This window comes from Procambarus clarkii, chromosome 10 (genome assembly GCF_040958095.1).
Source record: "Procambarus clarkii isolate CNS0578487 chromosome 10, FALCON_Pclarkii_2.0, whole genome shotgun sequence".
NCBI classification, from domain to species: domain Eukaryota; kingdom Metazoa; phylum Arthropoda; class Malacostraca; order Decapoda; family Cambaridae; genus Procambarus; species Procambarus clarkii.
In genome coordinates this window covers 22,102,919-22,124,316 of record NC_091159.1, presented here as the reverse complement: position 1 = coordinate 22,124,316, position 21,398 = coordinate 22,102,919, and the positions used below count along the sequence as shown (strand labels likewise).

Genomic DNA, 21,398 nt, shown 5'->3' with positions numbered 1-21,398 from the left:
TAAATATGAGCAGTATGAAAATATAAATTGTCATCCACACTTCCGTGGAAATATACATGCCATTCACCTGGGCTCTAGGAGACTAGAACCGCGGCCTCACACGCGTGGGGTCTGCAGAGCAAGTCTCCTAGAGCCCAGGTGAATGGAATGAGCAGTATACTAATATATAACAATATTAATTTACATTTTAGAAACTTCCTACTTTGAATGAACAGTATGTCAAAATTGATGAATGCGTCTTTGGGGTCGACCGCTGAATGCAATGGACTTGGTCTGAGGACGGGTTGCAATAGCACCTTACCTGAAGTTCTCGTCGAGAACTGGACGTGGTCAATACCGGTACAGATTCACAAAACAAGTACCACTTTCACTACTGCATTTTATTAGCTCAATAAACTTGAACTATATATGAGAGTGGATAGTTTTAACTTGCAAGGGTCATGTCAGAGTTAATAGAGCTGCACTAATGCTTAAAGCAGACACAGGTGAGGTCAGGTAGAGGAAGGTAATGTGAGGTCAGGGATGAGGCTTATGGTGCCAGTATATCAACCACACAGGAACTTCGGGTATGCTAGACATATCAAACATGAAAGCAGCATAAGATGATATACGCATGGGGTGTGCACCCATTAATCACTACCATATCACTGAACACAATCAATGAAGATTCAGCTTCACATTAGTTTGCACATTATATATAAATACACTCAGTGTAACACTGTTGAATTAATCCCTCAGGTTTCTCATCCTACCAGAACTTAGCCTCCTTGGCTTCGCCTCATTTTTTCTAAACTTGCTCCGAAGGTTGTGTTTATTAGGCAGGGTCACTCATCCTGTGAGTAAACATACCGACATAGGGACAGTATTGGGCAGCGTCACTCATTCCGTGAGTGACCATACCGCCAAAGTATCACGTAAAACACCCCCATCTCACCTTATAATCGCCTCCTTCATTTTATCATTGCCACATCCCATCTGTGTATATTTACAATTTGCAGTTTTCCCAATTAAAGGATCCCATTTACAGAACATCTATTCTCATTGGAAAGAGACAAAAAACAACGCTACAAGTGCTCTATCGGGAGGCAAGAAGAATATTACATGCCTGCTTGTGGAGGCACATATAGGCATAAAAGATATCACAGAGCCTATGATCAATGTCACCTGTAGGGTCATTAGTTTGATTTTAATATATATTTTTAGTTATTGGAATAACTAAATATTAATATATGCCAGATTAGCCCTGTCGTTTTGAAGTGATTAGCTTTACAACATAATTTAAACAATTTAGTAAAACATTTTAACATTTAGTAAAAAGTATAATTTATTGGTCAGAACATTTAGGGGAAAGTTGGTACTACATCTCTAATATCAGATGCTAGTTCAAGGTTGAGAAGAAATGCAAGTTGTTGCGTTAGGGATGAATTTATGTTTATAAAAGAAGAACGAAAAGGAGAAATTTCACTACATTGCCGTGAGTAAGTCACTAACACATAACATGGTAGGGAATATGAGTTAGGTGACCCACATAGTTTGTATTGTGTGTGGGAAGGGTCAGTTATTATTCCCAGGTGTATTATGTACCAAGCCTCAGTTTAGGCAAAATTATTCGCATGGAAGGGTAGAAATAGCCTAAGCTAATTTATCCTTTTGAGATGTATTATTGAGATGTACACTAATTGCAAACATTATGTGTTTGTTGATCATTATCTTATTTTTTTTTTACTTTGTAAAGCTAATGTGTTGTCACTGGAAATAATGACATCCCTATATGTTTATTTTTTGTAGTGCTTTATATGAGAGAATCGTTATACTTGACGAGACGTATGGGTTCAGAGAACAGGTTGCATGTGAAATCATGCATGAATTTAGAGACAGCTCTATTAGAAATATTCAAGAAATGGGAAAATATTTCATTCCAAATTATCTACTACTAGAAATATAAATCAAATTTCCCATTTGCTAACTGTAGATAGTAAATGTTGGTACTGCAACCCGTCCTCGTAATAGGACGAATGTGAGGTGCTATTACGTGACAAAGTTAATCCCCCAATCGACTTGAGAATGGTCCAGGACGGACCGAAACGTCGTCGTCCCTTCACCTAGTGTGTGGTCTGGTTAACTAATCCCCCAAATTAGAAACCTGTCATATGAAGTAAGATTGACAAAGCTTAAATTACATTTTATAGAAAGGCGAAGAATTAGGGGTAACATGAAAGAGGTGTCGAAGTGGATGAATGTACATAACAAAGGGGATATTAATAGTGTATTAAAAGTATCAACACAAGACAGAGCACAAGATAATGGGTATAAGTTTAAATTTAGGAAAGACCTGGGCTGGTAACAGGGTTGTTGATTTGTGGAACCAATTACCGCGTAACGTAATATAGAAGTAGAATCCCTTGAGTGTCTCAAGCGTAGGTTAGACATATAAATGAGATTGGGTGGTTATAAATAGGAGTTGCATCGTATGGGCCTATAGGCCTTCTGCAGTTAACTTTATTCTTATGTTTTTAGTTTCTTATTATGTTCATGTTTTTAATTCTTAAGATGTTTCACAACCAATGACCACATTCACTCAACACATCTACCATCTACGGCGTCCCTGAAACCCGTCCCACCTTTTGTGGTGGCTTTATAAACAACAACTCTCTCTCTCCCTTACAGGCTACTTTTGCCCGTAATCTTCATCAATCTTAATCTTGATCTTAATCATAGATCAATCTTAATCTTCATCAGTCAATCTCTCACTCACATACGAGCTGATAATTGTCCAGGACGGACCGAAACCGTGATGTGGTTTGGTTAATTCAGATTACACCTATTAGGCAACATTCCCTCCACTTCCTGTTCATAATGGATAATACTATTTTGTTCATTACTCTTGTATTGTGTGGTTGGATAAATAATTATTTACGTGTTATTTATTCACATTACTTTATTGGAAATCACAACTATAATTATATCTGGTATTGTAAAGCATTACATGTTTACATTATTCCCTACGGCAAAATTATGGACACAAAAAAATCAATTAGAGAATCTGAAGCATCATCAGGGCATCCCATCCTCCCGATAAGACAATACTTTTTGTAATCATGTGGATGATCGTACAAATTGAAAGTAGAATTTGGTACTATTAATTTTATAGTTCGACCAAATTCTACTTTGTATTGGTCCATCACATCCATATTTGTACGATCGACCACATCGTAACTACAAGTACTTTCAATTTATGTGGCTGACTTCATCACATAACACTTAAGATATAAATATCCAAGGCCGGCTTGCTATTTATATATATATATATATATATATATATATATATATATATATATATATATATATTTATATATTACCAACTTATTTATATAAGTTAGTAGTTCAATTCAAACCAAATTGGTATAAATTATTCGTTTTGTCGAGGAACAGGCAGTCTGGGTATGTATACATATATATGGTTGGTATCAAGGTACCCCCAAGGTGAAACTACTGACTCTCCAAAGGATGCTACTCCACAGCAGTTGACTAACTCCCGGTGTACCTTTCCATTTCATTCAATTGGAGACCCCACGGGCGTGAGGCAGAAGCTCTATCTACCACTGTACTATGAGACAGCCACAATACGAAAGATTTCACAGGCAACAATCTGCTGCTCAACTGAAATGTTATACTTTAGCAGGCCAGCTGCTACCAAGTGCATAGGAATTATTGATCCACGCCCACGTCATATAAATTGTCAACCACACTATAGCGAAAATAGACATGAATTCACTTTAGTGAATAAAATGTTCATTTTATTTAAGAGAACTTCATTCAGTGAATGAAATGAAATGAAATTACCATTAAGATAGTGTAATAAGATAACATTAAGATATTTGGCAGACAATTTATATTTCCCGGGTACCTATTTACTGCTACTATCTTATAGAGTCGAGAACAAACTCTTCCAAATATGAAGTAAGCCTAAGAATTGAAATACCTATTTAGTACCTAAAATGTTACATTGTTTAGTGAAAGATTTGTATTTCACTATTATGGAAAGTTCATAGGAAGACGAAAGCCAAAATACAGTTGATAATTAAATGGTTCAGAGGCGCGGAAGATTGAGGCTGGCGTGTGACGGGAGCGCGTGGAGAGCCTCGTAGAAGTCCGGCTCGTCAGTGTTGTCGTTCTCCATGGCTTCTGACCCATCAAGCTTTGGAGATGTAAAAAGCTACGCATTAAAATATATTCATACGCATCTTAACGGTGTTTGATAATGTTTTTAAAATATGTGAAGTGCTTTAGCTTACTACAAGATGACTGCATCCAATATATATTTATTCAAGTACTTTCATATAGTTCATCTATTACTCTAATCTCACAGGTTAGTCATACATGGGAACCATGAGTGAAAGTACCTGCCTCAATACAAAAAATAAATTAAATGTGACTAAATAGTACTAAATAATAACTTTATGATTTTCATAAGAGCTAAATACTGAATCATGGAACTTATTATAATATTATTTTTTACCAGTTTCTATAAGATTCCTCTCAAATAATATTTTTATTATGGTTGCCCGGAACCTCTCAGTTGTGAACCGACTGTGCTGTCTACTGTGTGCTAATCATCGGTTGTCTAGTGACCCTGCTCTATATTATATCTAAGCTTGCTAACATGTCAGAAGGCATCTACCCTTCTACTCTTCACCTGTAAAAAAAAGATACTTACAGCATTCAGTTCGGATTTAGAGAAAATTATGGGTAGGAAGTAGAGTCTGAGAGGGACCAGCAGACTTAGGACGAAGGGCAGAGCGAGAGCGACTGACGACTCCTTCACACTCCACAAAACACCAAGCATTATCAGCTGCACTATCGTGAACATGTGCATCTTCACTGTGCGAACCTGCAAAGGGAATAACATTACAAAGCAGCTCTTCATTTACGTATGCCACATTACACTGTCGACATTATGAGACAAATAGCTAGCTTAAACTGCCCAAGCCTAACAATTCCATACCTTCTTAACGAAGGGTGTATCAGGGTGGTATTTGACTGGCATAAATATGAGAACCAGTCGCTCCAGGAAATGAATGCCAGCAGTAGCGGCAATACCCATGTAGAGGAAGACGCCAAGCAACACTGCCTTTGGCACCAGGTTCACCACGTCTGGGAACAGAACAGCCAATCCAACCAAAATTGCCACCTGCGAGACCACTTAGTCGCTGCTCTGTAAATTAAAAAGACTGATTGTATTTTGGAAAAGAAATGTTCATAAACGAAATTACTTTTAAATATAATAGACAATAATTTATAATTTCCAGTTTACTATATATACGGAAACTCATACAAATCATATGAATTATTATGAATCAATAATGAATCATTCCTTCTAATTGATTCAGAAGGAATTGATCCTTCTGAAGAGCAAGAAGAATTATTATACTCATAAGAATGGCATGGGAGGTTCTGTGCCTAACACGCACAGAATGTGTGGATAGTTTTAATAAAATCTATTAAATTGCTGACCATGCACATATGATTACTAATCACATTTACTTAACCCTTACGCCGCAGCTCTCATCATTTAATGTTTTTCAATGCAGATATTGATAACTGGGATTTTCTTATGAATCTAAATAATTACAGTACAGTACTAAAATTTCACATTTCCTTGGTTATTATTACTTGATATTAAAGTAAACCAGTTATTACTGTATATTAAGATAAACCTAATTATTAAACCTATATTATATATAGAAAGTTAATAAGTAGCATCACCTTACCAAAAACTATTAAAGCAAAATTTTCCGTTAGAAAGTGAAAAACATCACTGAAGTAAGCCGGACTCTGCCGGGAAGTAGCCCGTTCTCGCGAGCGTACCAACGTCAGAGAACATTTAAGTTCCAAAAGCTTGAATATGATTCAAGTCCGAAGAAACTGTGGTACTAGGGTGCCTTAACCAAGGGGGACCCACCAACAGAAAACGGGATATTATGTCAATATCGCGAGCCGCTACCATTTTCGTACGTACCTCTGACACCTTCCACCTGAGGCGGTTGTCCAGGAGAGCGAGCAGGGCTGGTGAACGGTGAGGGCGGCGACGTGAGCCACAGTCCTGATACACGCCGGGCCCATGAAGGGAGCCCCGAAGAGGCCAGACATCAGGTTGATGAAGCACGACAGTACAAGGTCTAAGTGGAAGCCTGTTCCTTTCACCATCTTGCGCTCTGGTTTACTCAATATTAAACTGAAAGAAAAAAATCCATTACTAAAACATGAGATCAAAAGAGAAAATTGTGAATCTTATTATTACACCGAATATAAATCAGATAAAGTACAATTAGTACTTCAAGTACAAAAATATTATAGTTACTCTCGGTACAATTAATATAAAACTGTTACATACTGGCAGATGCTTCCTTCAAGGAAGACCAGGAAGAAGATGAGGAGGGCTGCGGGCGCCGCAGCGAACATGCACCACACTGGTAGCGGCTTCACCTGCCCAAGCGGGTTAATTATCCAGCCGCGGATGTCAGGGCTGGAAGGCTGTAGGCCTTCAGGCATTGTCAGCTTGTCAGTGAATGTGTCCTTTATGAGGAAGTCCAACAGCACCATGAGAATAATTGCGATAGGTACACCAAAATCTCCAAGAGCTCTGCGGACCTGTACAACAATGAGAATAAAAAGAATTAGACATTTGACTAATACTGTAAAATCGTTTTATTGCTATGACTACAGATATAAGAACAATTACTAATTGAATGGAAAATTACTACTAATATTTCCTGGCTTAATAATATTTCAACAACTTTGTTCTAGCATTTGATTATTTCCCCAGGAGGCGCCTAGTTTCTTGTGAACCTTTACTCATCATGTGAGTAAGGTATAGCGCAAAAGGATCGCGGATGACAGAAAAGGTCTAAATTAAACCTTAATTACATTAGTGGACAGTTACATTAACCTGCACACCATATAATGATCTTAGGTATCTTAGAGTTAGTCAACCGTACTGTGTTTCAAGACATTTCCCTGACTCAGCACTGATTACATCAATTTTTTGTTAATCAATATTCCAGATATTTAAAATTTACAATTGCTTTTTCCACTACTAATTTTTTTACTATGTTAACTTTTAACAATCTCTGACACACTAGTTGAACAGTTTCAACCATCTATCTGAGGAGGCAGTAAAGGTAAGAAAACATTTGAGATACCACCAAACAGTTAATGAAATAAAAAGTTGGGTCATGTCAAATTTGTTTCGTTCAAATGATAGAACATTGATGACATAACAATTTAAGAACACTACATTATATATTAAATTTACATTAATACAAATTATAACTTCTAACCTAATTTATGAATATGTAAATACTTGTGTATAAACGCATGTTTTATAAGTTATTTTGCTGATGTCAGACGTAATATAAAACTTATATCAGATGTAATGTGAAACTTACACTTCTTCCGAAGAACTTTGAGTTACGGAACTTCTTGAGCTGTGTGGCGACGGTGAAGGTTCCCAGCATGAGGATGAGGGAGAGGAGAGCGGTGTTGGGCTGAGGGGAGACTCTTGCCGGTGTTGGTACGTCTCTGCCAGTGGTGTTCAGCCACACATCTGTGTCGTTAAATTCCCCATCCGGTCTGAAACTAACATAAATGAAAAATGTAACATGATTAGTTATGATATACACAATTTTATGAATATTTTCCAATCATTTCATCATCTATTTTTATAAATAGATTGCATGAAGAAGGCGCAAGTTAATTTCAAACATGGCAGCATAACTTCTATAAATTCAAACTCGCATTTGAGACTTGAAATTCCGACGATTCGGTTACTCATAGAACATTTATAATGTGTGGATTTAGTATTTCTATAATATCTAATGTACACATATTATTACAAAATGTAAAATCGATTATTCATGATCTTCCTTCCTCTTTTAGGTCTTTTAGTATTTTTGAAGTCTTTTTGAAAATAGAAAGGACAAAAAAATCACCAAAACTAATGAAGGCATGGTGTTTTAAGTATATAAGAAGAGAACATTCCTTGAAACTTACCCTACTTACATGTAAGTATAATATAACATATGTATGTCGTACCTATGTAGTACATTCTCATGTATTGTATGTAGTACATCCTACTTACATGTATCTACACCTCTCATGTACTGTATGTAGTACATCCCTACTTACATGTATCTACAGTACATTCTCATGTACTGCATGTAGTACATGAGAATGTACTACATCCCTACTTACATGTAAGTAGAGATGGCCCTACTTACATGTATCTACACCTCTATTCCCGAACCAAGATCATACATACTTATTTATTTTTTAAATAGAATCTGTTGCTTTAATACTACAAATGTGCTAACTTACTTGGCGTGTAAAGTATCATTTCCACAGCTATACACTTCCAAGAGTGGATGAAAATGGAAAATAGCCACCATCTTCGTAATTGCCTCGTAGACGAAGATAAGACAGATGAGCGACGCGAAGATCTCTTCCATAAACCTTGTGAACTTTCTCATGATGACAGCAGCTTCAAAAGCGGTAAATATTATCCCAATGACCAGCATCCACATGCCAATCCACACTCTCATGGACAGGAAATCAAGTTCATATTTCTGGGTGAACTAGATAGAAAGACAAAAATTATTAACCTACTCCACACATTTTTATTATGAAGTTTGCAAGCATTATTATCAATCAAATATTTTACACATAAATTATCTACAGCTTAATCAAAGTTGATAACAACCAACACATAAGAAAAGGCAAAAATACTCACTTGGTACAGACTTTTATCAAAAACCATAAGAGGACCTGTCGAGCCAATCATGAGAATGGGCTGGGCAGCAAACATGGCAACGATGGCACCATTCACAGATGACAGCAGCAAACATTCTCCGACTCCAATGTAGTTATGTGTGAAGTCGCCTGAATCATAAGTCAGATATTAATGTATAAAATGCAAATTTACTGATATACAAGATCAAAAATGTTGCAGGAAGCCTGATGTAAGGTTAAATAGAAATGTCAAATGATAAAGAGGAGATTAGAAGTTAGTACAGAAAATATTTCTAGGCTTAAACATCATCGTACAGTTTCTCAACTCAATTAAATGTTTATCCCTACTATAGTCAAGTGAGAACTTACCATACATGCCACCAAAGGTAATGGCAGTTGAGAGGAAAGCAAAAAATATGAAGATGGTTGCAGCCAACACTTGTATATTGAAGCCATCTACAATGTCCGAGAGATACATAGGGTAGCGTTCCTTAATGTCCAGATAAAGACCATAGAAAGGCTTTCCTGCGCGAATTAGAGGATTCCGTTTTTTGTTCCCGCCATCACTTCCAGTCGATAATCCTGTTACAAGAAGTTAATAAAAATTTATGCACGAAAACAGTCAAATAATTTAATTATATATGTATTTACACAGAATTGACTGCAATTATTTACTGAAGAGATTAAATTAAACAGGTTTCAATCAAGAAAAATTGCAGTTTATATTCAACATAAAAGATAAATAAAATGAAGAGGTATATCTGAAGGTTGGACTAAAACAAATACTTTAACCAAGAAATATTCTTGAATAAAATTCTACCTTGTTCCTGTTGAGCACTTCCACTTGAGATGCTTTCACTTGTTATGTCATGTGTGCAGGTGGCACGAGGCAAAACATAATTAGCAGCAGAAATTAGTTGGCCAAGGGAGTTAGCAGTGTAAGCTGTCTCGAGGAACGCTTTATTGGCCATTAGTGTGAAGATAGAACGAGAAATCTCATGGTAGTCCTTTTCATCTTGGAAAGAACCAAGGAGGACAAATATGAACTTCACAGGCACTGAAACCTGGAGAAAAATAATAATAATTACATAAAAATTCAACGATATAACTTTAATCCTATCAATTGCCATATTTTATTATAGATGCATCACGTTATTGTGACGTTGGGAATTACACATATATATAAAATCAATGTCAGCTAGACAGCTTTCTTCAAGTCGGACGAATGTTGATAACAAACCTCAATAAAATCTTGCAGCAAGATTCTTTCAGACAGTCTGACGAAGACGAGGATGGGATTCGCAAGGAAGTTCAAACTTCCAGCCAACATCACTGTTAATTCTTCTTGCGCAGCGTCATTGTTCTTGATATCATCAATTTCAATTTCCTGATAAAGAAGTGCAAGCATTCTGTATTACCATCCATATTTCATTTAATACTACAAGAGAATACATTACTACTATAAGAGAATACATTACATTACAACTATGAGATAATACATTACATTACTACTAAGATAGACTGTCTGTCCATTATGTATTAATGTATTCTCATAAATACTATGAAAGAATATGTCTGTTCGAAGTTGGAGGCCAGACGCTTCACCCAAATTGACTGTGTCCATTATGTATTAATGTATTCTCATAAATACTATGAAAGAATATGTCTGTTCGAATTTGGAGGCCAGACGCTTCACCCAAATTGACTGTCTGTCCATTATGTATTAATGTATTCTCATAAATACTATGAAAGAATATGTCTGTTCGAAGTTGGAGGCCAGACGCTTCACCCAAATTGGCAGAGATAATGGTAATAATTGGCACAGAACATAGGCAGGTCGGGTTTGCCAGAATTCAAAAGGGAAACAATAGAATTCAGACCCCCCACGACGATTTGTGGCACTGGCTGCAATAGTTTTGCCATAACCCTGTACATATGTTAAAAAAAAATCAAATATGTGCTTTGTTTTATAACAATATGTAACATTGCTCACTTGGAAAGTAAAGATGGAGGAAGCCACCTCCATCCACAACTTGAAAGCTAGATTCGACAGGAAATTCGATATAGGATAATTAAATTATAACGCATTATAATAAATGCATGGGTAAGTACTGATAGGTAAGCATCGGAGCGTGGCGATGATTGGTGGTCTGCTGCGGTGTGGTCACCGGCAGCAGTGTGAGAGGTATCTTGAAGGAGGGAGGATGCGCGCCCGCCCTTGTCTCTGTACCTTCGGAACTCTTGTACTAGAGATACTATCTACTTAAGGATAGATGACCACTCCACGAAAGAATGTGCTCAATTCTTAGCAACGGAATTAGTGCCTGTCAACCGTGTGCAATCAACTACCAATGAGTACGTCGCCCTGCGATCCTGACAGCAAGACCTCGCCCATGTTCTCACAGGGAAATGTCTTGATGTCTCCGTCCTCCTACCTAGCCTGTAGGAGGACTGAGGACAGCTCCAGCTTCGAGGTAAGCACTCTTCATGGTAACCACCCACATTCTTATCCTGTGGGGGCGACGCCATTTTTACGTGGTACCGGTCTTCCCCTATGGCATAAATGTCTTCCTAAGCATCTGGACCTAATTACGTTATTTTTGTGGCCCAATAAATTATAGAACCCATATCTATTAAGGATGGAAATTTGTACCCACCCCAAAAAAGGTTCATGTTATATTACTGAAATTAAGTTGCCACGTTATCGGTTCAAATTTTAATTTAACAAATTTAAACTACACATTTAATTAATGTTACATATATTTAATTTAATCATTTAATATGCGGCACATATATTTATTGTTTAAATGTAGTCTTAGAAAATGCGAGCATTATTTTAACTTACCTCAGTGGAAGAAGCGTAGCGGATGTAAGTGGCTGACTCGCCAGTTAAGTTATACCTGGAAGCACTGCTAGTGGATACACCACTATTAAGGTCATCAGCACTATTGATACGACTGAAAATGCTGTTCGCAGGGGGGAAAAAATAGTCAGACTTAATTAATAGGTAAACAATAAAAAAACACGGCAATGTAATTATGAGAAAAAAATCATATACAGTTACATATTATTTATATAAGGGACTCCTACCTGTCATTTACTAAGGACAAGATGCGTTTTCTCAGGAGGATTGTGATAACTTGGTCCCGCTGGTCGGCGGGGATCTGGTGGCTGGCGATCATGTGGTCCACCACCCGGGTGACAATACCAGTCAGGTCTCTCTCTGCCACATCCAGCACAACTCCACCTACAATAACACGAAGATTGTCATTAATAATTTGTATATAAAAATAATACAAAACCTAAAAGAGAAAAGCCAGTAAAGTGAGATTATATTAAATCATATTTTTTAACAGACGTTGATGATTCTCATATGATATCTTGTGTTGTTCAAGGGGTGCACGTAAAAGGACACGTGTTTTTTTCCTAACGCTGGGATAGGTGACAAGCAGGACAACATCTTGTCCAGCAAAGGGGACAACAGGAGAAGGGTTAAAAATGTCAAGACGCCAACAGATTCTTATGTCAACTGTTAGCTGCTACAGTCTGTTAACTGTAATGCCAATCCTGACCTTAAAAGTCTCATTGAAGGTTGTAACAGAACCCATGAGCACCACACCTGAAACAAATACCTTTTTTGATAGTCCAAGAGTACGACTTAATCAAACTAGAAATGCTCTACAAATCAAGGGACCCAGAATGTGGAATGACCTTCCCAATCATGTTAAAGACTGTACCTCTCTTAACCAGTTTAAGATAAAAACTAAGCACTACCTAATTAACTCCCTGTAACCTACCTTACCCCCATAATGTCAACCCATGTCTGTTATTTTTAAACAATGCTGTTTGTCGATCAAATTATATTTTTGCTGTTTTCCTTCCATGTTCCCCTATTTTTTATTTTTTTATTTTTTCAACACTTTTTATACTTTAATCTCAATTAGTATTAAATTTTAGTCTTTAGTGTTTTTCCTGCCCGAAACGCTTTACGTAATAATGGCTTTAGGCATTATATGTACTAGCTCTATCTATAAATTCATCAAAATCTGTATCACCCCTTGTATGTATGTACTTTACCTAAATAAACATTTGAATTTGAATATGCAACTCCGAATTTACCAACTCGGAAGAATTATGCAACTCTGTCAAGTGCTAGATAGAACACAAACATAATGGTACCCCATACCAGAACCACAGATATTGACACCAAGTAAAGCACCCAGTACTTCCACAAATGCGATAACATAATTCGTATCTGTCAACAAGGCATAAACGGCATAAAAGACGCAAATCGAACAGTCCGGTTTATAAATGAAACAAATGAAGCGTTTGCAGCTGTAACTGAAACTCACACCAAGGATTAATTTGATAGTAAAATATGGATACCGAAATACAGTCTTTTCAGATATGGCAGGAAATATAGACTACAGGATTGGGTAAGCCTGTACATCAAAGGCTCATTCGCAATGAGCATCACAAATGATATTGTGGAGGTGCTGCTAATGAAGATATAAATACTAAATATAGTTGTTGTCCATTTATGTAATTCACCAGAGGCAAACACTCATAAGTTTAAAGACCAACTAAAAGAAATAGAATACTGCTTAGAAATCTTCATAAACCCAGCCCCGAATATCTATCAATCTTGCTTGGGGACTAAAGCCTACTGCACCAAAAATGGAAGAATATTGCAAATACATATATATCTTGAGAGAATCCCAGGAAGCAGTCTAATAAAATGACCTCGTACGGATGTTTGATATATTCATTTAACCATCAAATAGTTGAACCAGCTGCAAATGAAAACACTCCAATTTTCACAAATAATGGTGAATTAGCCAGGAGCATAATGATTACAAATACATGTTATTCAGATCACACTAATCGAAGTTCTGACTAGCAGAGGAATTCTACTGCACATCCAGTTTCAAATCCAAGGTGATTAAAATAATAAAATTTAATTATAATAATAAACATTAACTGGGAACTAATAAACGAAGACCTCACAGAAATAACCTGGGAATAACTGCTAGAAAATGCAAAATGTTGTCACGAATTACCTTGGGAAAATTTGCACGGTAGCACTAGAAATATGCTCAAGCCACATACGACTGCGAAAATCGTATATTATAATGTTCCCTCCATATGCGAAGAAACCTAATCGTAGAACAACTCGACCCCCCCCCCCCACTCTATCCCAAAAACTATAAAAAAGGACATTAGAGAAATAGAACTGAATATTGTATATTATTTAATAATAAAGAATCTAAAGGAATCAAAATCCGAGAGATGCAAAGACCAACAGTGAAATAGAGAGGATACCAAAATAGTTTTTTCTCATGCAAAATATAGAACAAAAAATGCGTCTAGCATTGGGCCCCTAGGGATATGTAAATGAGTGAAATGTTGATACGGTTAAATTCTATTTGCAGTGAAAATAGTGCAATGAACTTCTATAATCCAACCGAATTTTTTACCAACATCAAATCATATATCAGATGTCACCCTAACCCCCTCTGGACCTTGAAGTAGCCATGGACATTATGCTCATGTACTTCGCACCAGGCCCTGATTCCTGTAATTCCATATTCAACAAGAGCTGCTAAATAAAAAAAATACTATCACAGGCCCTTAACATTATTTGGAAACGGAACCTAGAGAACCTAGATACTGTTGCTATCCCAAACAGAAAACAGAGGAGATAGTGCCACTCCAGAAAAGAACTAATAAAGCAGAAGCAAAAAATTGACTGTTAGCACTATCACACATCATAATTTTTAAAGAATGCTAAGTATTAAGATCAGATAACATATGGAATCACAGCGTTTTGGCATGGAAGAGCATGCGTTTTGCTTGCGCATGGCAAGCAAAACGCTGATGTAATATACAGTACACAGATTTCGCGTAAGCTTTCGACAAGTGTGGTGTTATTGCACACAAGGAAATACTAGCAACACACGAAGATGGATCTGTAATTTCCTAACGAACCCAGAGTGTAATAGTTAACAAAGTTAAACCTGAATCATTCACCGTGCGAACCTCGGGCTTCCAAGGTACTGTGCTTGATTCAGAACTTATCATCTTCATATCAGATGAGAAAGAACACAAACAGTAGTAGATAACGACACAAACAGTAGTAGACAGGGGCACAAACAATAGTATCGTATATAATAGTATCTTTTGCAGATGACACTAGGCTTTTTATGAGCCGACAATATTGAGGACAGCACACCTCCGAATTTACAAGTTCTTTAAATGGGGGAAAAAATAGAAGCTAGAGAAAATAATGTTTAGGGAAGATCTTGCGATGAAATATATAAAAATGGCAGTCACATTTGAAACACCGTCAAATCACACTATACGGTGGAACGAGAAAGCAATATAAAAGATTTAGGAGGAATCATGTAGGCAGAACACAAACTAGTGACAAGACCATTTTAAACAAGAACTGCAAGACCAGTGATGATACTTTTTAAGTATGATAATTTTTTAATATTAAAGATGATACTTTTTAAGTATCATCTTGTGAAATTTTGATGCACAACATCAGCCCAATTCAAAGCTGGAGAAGTTGCTGACATGGAAAACGTGCAAAATGTTAAATTTATATTCCCTAGATCTAGCGCAGAGAAGAGAGATAGATATAATAATTTACACTTGGAAAATATTAGTTACTGATTCCAAATCTGCACACGGAAAGGCACAAGAAGACCAGAAGACATAAGAAATGCAAAACAGCCTCGTTGAAAATGGAAGGGGCAATAGGGACGCGAATTCAATAGTGAGAATTCTGTCAACATCAAAGGCCCAAGACTTTTTAACATTCCCTCTACGCATGAGGGGCATAACTGGCCGACCTAAACACCCCTGATCAACCGGGCTGTAATTCATACGACAGGGTCCGAAGAGCTGCATCTAACAACCTAGTTGACCAGGCCAGAGACCGTGCCGCTGAGACATTGAACTTCGAAACCAACGCAAGGTAAGGCATTGAAATGGATAAATACATGCACAGGGTCAATATAAAATGTACGAAAGGCAACAGGAGATTTATTTTGGGATAATGTACGAAAGGCAACAGGAGATTTATTTTGGGATAATAAATAGATGATCAACCAAGTGGATGACCCAACCCCCCACAAGCTAATTATATTGTATGCTATACTTCAGATGCTGTAATTTAATTAAAATATTAATAAATTATAATTGCATGCTTCAACAAATAAAAGCTATTTGCTTACCTAATGGGAAGTCTGGACGTGGAGTTAACCTATCATTAGCAATAGAGTTTCTTAAATTATTTGTATCCTCAATGTGATTATGGTCCAATGTAATTTTGATGCTGATCAATTGAACATTACAAATTGGGCTGTCCATGTCTTCTGCAGCTATTGTGATGTCCCAGGCCTGACTAACTTGGGCGTTCTCTTCTGCAGCTGCTGCGATGCCCAGGCCTTACTAACTTGGGCGTTCTCTTCTGCAGCAGCTGCGATGCCCAGGCCTGACTAACTGTTGGGCTTTGGGGAACTTCCAAGCCTTATAGCGCCCTGAAGTGTGGTGGACATCGGCTTCCAAATGTAAGTGAGACCTGTTTGTCGATGATTTCCGCTCACTGATTCCAAGAATATGCACTTAAATAGAACTACAGAGGTCCTATTGCCCCATACATTGTAGTTTTTATTTATATTGCACCAAACAATTATATATACAACGCATATATGTACAATATTAGGCCTCAGCTTGCATTAGGCCTTTGATGGCTAGGCTAGGTTAGTTTTATTAGCAACATAAATACAAAAACCTTTTCCGATTTGTCCAAATTCAATAGTACCAAACTCTACTTTCTAATTGTCCATAGTACTATCTAAACAGGAGGATGGGCTGAAGTATTCGATATTCCAAGAGTCCGAGTCAACCAAAGCAGAAATGTCTTGTAAATAATGGGTCCGAAATTGTGGAATGATCTCCCAATTGAGATTAAAGGCTGTACTTCTCTCAATCAGTTCAAAAGATAAATAAGAAATGCCTTATTAACACAATGCAACAAATTTTACTTACGTTTCTTCATCCCAAATAAGTCAATTTGTGTTTTCCTGTTATAGTGAATAATAAATAATATATTTGCTATGTTACTAAAACTATAGATTTCATAATAAATAGTCCATTCCTTTCAGCATTGTGACTTAAAACTTTTAGATCCTTTGATAAGTTTCTTGAAAAAAGGCATTATTATAATATATAATTTTTGTACCTATAAATTAACTAACGTAGTGTGTATAAAATGTGTATTTTATACATAAAACTAGATTCTTTAGTCTAGTTCAAGTAAGTTTATTGAGATAATACAATACTTCCCAAAAGGAGAGTAGCTTAGGCTGTTTCTACCCTCCTATTACACGTCCCTCAAGAGGATTGAAACAATCACCACCTTTGCGTAACAGTCCCCCCACGGTGGTGTTAATTGTTTCTTAGATAATTCAATACATTCTTGCAAGACATTATATTTTGTAACAAAAAGTTCCAATATATCCTCCCTTGTTAGGGAAATTAACACGGAAGAAGACTCACTATCACTTTAAGTTGATCTAAATAGGGTTTTGAAATGGTCAAAAGACTGGCAGATGCAGTTTAATGCTAATAAATGTAAAGTTTTTAGGCTAGGTAATGATGATAGTGTTACAAGATACGAGCTGGATGGTGTTGAGATTGCGAAGTCGGATTGCGAAAGGGATCTGGTAAGAATTTAAAACAAAAGGATCAATGTATGAATGTTCGTAATAAGGCAAATAGGACACTGGGATTTATTAATCGAAGCGTTAGTAACAAGACACCTGGTGTGGTTCTTCAGCTATATCTTGCTCTGGTTAGGCCCCATTTAGATTCTGCAGTTCAGTTTTGATCGCCGTACTATAGAATGGATATAAGAACATAAGAACAAAGGTAACTGCAGAAGGCCTATTGGCCCATACGAGGCAGCTCCTATCTGTAACCACCCAATCCCACTCATATAAGAACATAAGAACAAAGGTAACTGCAGAAGGCCTATCGGCCCATATGAGGCAGCTCCTATCTATAACCACCCAATCCCACTCATATACTTGTCCAACCCGCGCTTGAAACAATCGAGGGACCCCACCTCCACCACGTTACGCGGTAATACGCGGTTCCACAAATCAACAACCCTGTTACCGAACCAGTATTTACCCAAGTCTTTCCTAAATCTAAACTTATCCAATTTATACCCATTGTTTCGTGTTCTGTCTTGTGTTAATACTTTTAATACCCTATTAATATCTCCTTTGTTATGTCCATTCATCCACTTGTAAACCTCTATCATGTCACCCCTAACTCTTCGCCTTTCCAGTGAATGCAATTTAAGCTTTGTTAATCTTTCTTCATATGAAAGATTTCTAATTTGGGGAATTAACTTAGTCATCCTACGCTGGACACGTTCAAGTGAATTTATATTCACTTGAACGTGTCCAGCGTAGGATGTATATGATTGATGATTGATGAAGATTAAGCCACCCAAAAGGTGGCACGGGCATGAATAGCCTGTAAGTGGTGGCCCTTTTGAGCCATTACCAGTATCAATAGATAATACTGGAGATCTGTGGAGGTGCGACTGCACCCACCTCCACCACGTTACGCGGTAATTGGTTCCACAAATTGTTTTGTCGAGTATCTTGCTGAAGGTCTCTGTTAGGGAGGCAGTAATCATTGGAACAGTGGTCACTTAATACGGCTTTGGTTGCCTTTCTTTTTTTTCACGAGGTTAATTAAGGACATACACACTCTATTGGCTTTAGGGTTTAAGATGTTCATAGTTTTTTCCATTTACTGGGAATACTATACTTTTTATATAATTAATATTTTAGAGGTCTAACAATGTTTTTTCTCCATAACAGTTAGTGCGTTATTTCATACTTGGGGAAAATTGAGATTTAATTGCCATTAATACTTCATCCCGGGTACTGTCTGTGCAAGTGACATCCCCAATTGTGCCACCTCCTTAGATCTTTCCAAGAATCTAATGACTTGTTGTGGCGGGCAATGAACTAATTGATTGATTGAAGATTAAGCCACCCAAGAGGTGGCTACAGGTGTGATTTACGAGTAGCCCGTAGGTGGTAGATAATTGGAGTGAATGTGAAAGGATAGTCGCAAGTGAATCAGGTAGTAAGCCCTTCAGTTATCAGATTTTCCTGGTCGCCGGGAGGCCTTTGGTCCTGGTGTACTGTATACTGTGTGTTGAGCACACTTAACTGATCATGTTGCAGTCCTTCTTGCCTGAAAGAATTCTTGGAAAGCTGGAAGAGATGCAAAACGAAGCCATGCGGATTATCCTCAGATGCCCTCGTACAACAAAATTACTAAACATGAGGAAGGAGTTTAATATCCCACGTGTAAAGTGATTGATTTTCTAACCAATATTTCAGTTGGCATGAAGATACTTAAGCTAACCTAACTTCGGCACTGATGCCCAAACTTCTCAGTATTTCGGTTACGTCCTCCATTCGAATCGCACCTCTGCATGATCAAAAGGTTTCAATATAATTTAGCTTCCTTTAATAAAACGTGTCCGAAGCAGATAGAATATATCTATAGTTTTCTTGATTATTGCTTAGTAATAATGTTAACAAATATAGGTTACTTAAATCAAATATAAACAATTCCATTTAATTCTCTTACAGTCTGTACTTAAATATGAAGTCACCATTTGCTGCTATTTGGCCAATGGTCTAGTTTCTTGTTTAATTCAAAATTCCTTAAAGATTTGCGTTGACGTTCTGCTAATAAACTAATTCCATTTGCCTGTAAAGACGAATTTTCTTGGTTTTATGCTGTAATAAGTTACATTCTCATAGTTTTTGTTTCAGGTGTAATTTTTTCGTAACTAAATACTGTACTCTACATATATATTCTCTCTCACCAATTTCTCAGTTGCAAGTTATTTTTTTAAATACACACCTATCATTTTTCCATTCTCTGCTCTTGCTATTTATGTTCTACATTAAAAATTTTACTAATTAAACAATAATTAAATTATGCAGAGGAGGAGTCACAATAACGTGGCTTAAATATGTTGACCAAACCACACATTAGAAAGTGAAGGGACGACGACGTGTAAGTCCGTCCTGGACCATTCTCAAGTTGATTGTGACTTGAGAATGGTCCAGGACGGACCGAAACGACTTCGTCCCTTCACTTTCTAGGGTGTGGTTTGGTCAACAATTAATTAAATTACTTAAATGGAACTTTTTTCATTCCCACCCCCTTACCAAATCCTTTGCTCAAATCTCATTTGTATGGATACCATAACACATAAAATATAATCCATCATAACAGACATTGCAGTCAAATTAGTATGTAACAAAGATAAAGCTGAATTAGACCTAGGTATCCCCGTCTCTGCTGTCAAAACTATATTGTTCCAAATACTCAGGTCTGATAGGAAAGAAATTACTGACTCCCAACGACCTGAAAGCACCAGTATAAAAAGCTATGATTTGTTCAGATCTGAACTTCCAGGTTCGGGGAGACATCTCCCGTCACGCAGGGTGCAGTCGCACCTCCACAGATCTCCAGTATCAGCTCTTGATACTGGTAATGGCTCAAAAGGGCCACCACTTACCGGCTATTCATGCCCGTGCCACCTTTTGGGTGGCTTAATCTTCATCAATCAATCAGATCTGAAACCTATGTTTATTGGCAGCACAAAACATCCACCAGACTGTGCGACACAGTGGTTGCCAGGATCAGGATGGGTTACAGTTACCTGTGGCAGGTAGCTACAGGTGACGGATCTCCCAATTCTAAACTTTGAGCAGGAACTGGATCATGATCTACACTACATCACCGAATGCCCAGTTATCAGACCATTCAGACCCATTGGCATAAGATACCTGGAGCTTTGCAATTACTTTATGTAATTGAGGATATGATCATATTGCACCCAAAATTTGCCAGTGCAGGCTACTAAACATGGCCCTGTATGACTAACCACCTGCGAGATGGAGACTCTATATTACTGCTACCTTATTCACTCTTGTGTTCATGATATCCTCATAATGCACCCAGAGTTTGCCAGTGCAAACTACTTATCATATGCCTTTGTATGACTATCCATCCTGTGTGATGGAGATTTTTAGCATCACGTAGCTAGCTTTTAGACACACTGTACTCCCCTTCATACAGCCTAGGGTAGCTGCACAAATGCTGATATACCTAAATGTGTTAATAAATATAAAACAAATGGCTCGCCCATCCATTAGTCCCTGAACCAAGTTATATCTGCGCCACCCTCAGATACGTTCTTCTTTGCCAGTTTATATTAAAAAACTGACTGCAGACATGGGGGATTATAAACTATGGCAAGCAGATGCTATATTATTAAAGTAAACAATTTTTTGCATAGTTGCGTATCATTTTATTAAGCCGAAGGCCCAGTTAACACAAACTTTTGTCATTATGAACCATAAAAATTACACAAATTTAAACATTCAGTAAAACAGCTTTGAAGACAAAATAAAAAAGACATTTATAATTAACCATTAAATCTATTGTTCTAAAAATAGTCAATACATGCCAAGGCTTTTGGATAAATTACA

At 37.2% G+C, this 21,398-nt stretch overlaps 1 protein-coding gene and 1 long non-coding RNA gene across 2 annotated transcripts; one reads left to right on the top strand and one right to left on the bottom strand.

Moving 5' to 3' along the window:
• Nucleotides 1-3,881: 3,881 nt before the first annotated feature.
• LOC123747818 (band 3 anion transport protein-like) lies at nucleotides 3,882-10,195 on the bottom strand. The gene is given in 13 exon segments (XM_045730026.2): nucleotides 3,882-4,198; nucleotides 4,718-4,891; nucleotides 5,006-5,191; nucleotides 5,193-5,215; nucleotides 6,020-6,071; nucleotides 6,073-6,235; nucleotides 6,395-6,651; nucleotides 7,449-7,638; nucleotides 8,377-8,633; nucleotides 8,789-8,937; nucleotides 9,157-9,369; nucleotides 9,608-9,851; nucleotides 10,028-10,195. Coding segments are annotated over 13 exon segments (2,184 nt in total). The 3' UTR covers nucleotides 3,882-4,090.
• A 741-nt stretch (nucleotides 10,196-10,936) lies between these two features.
• Nucleotides 10,937-16,974, top strand: LOC138363007 (uncharacterized). The gene is made up of 3 exons (XR_011227974.1): nucleotides 10,937-11,261; nucleotides 16,224-16,364; nucleotides 16,660-16,974. It is a non-coding gene; the product is annotated as an uncharacterized lncRNA (long non-coding RNA).
• The last annotated feature ends 4,424 nt before the right edge of the window (nucleotides 16,975-21,398 follow it).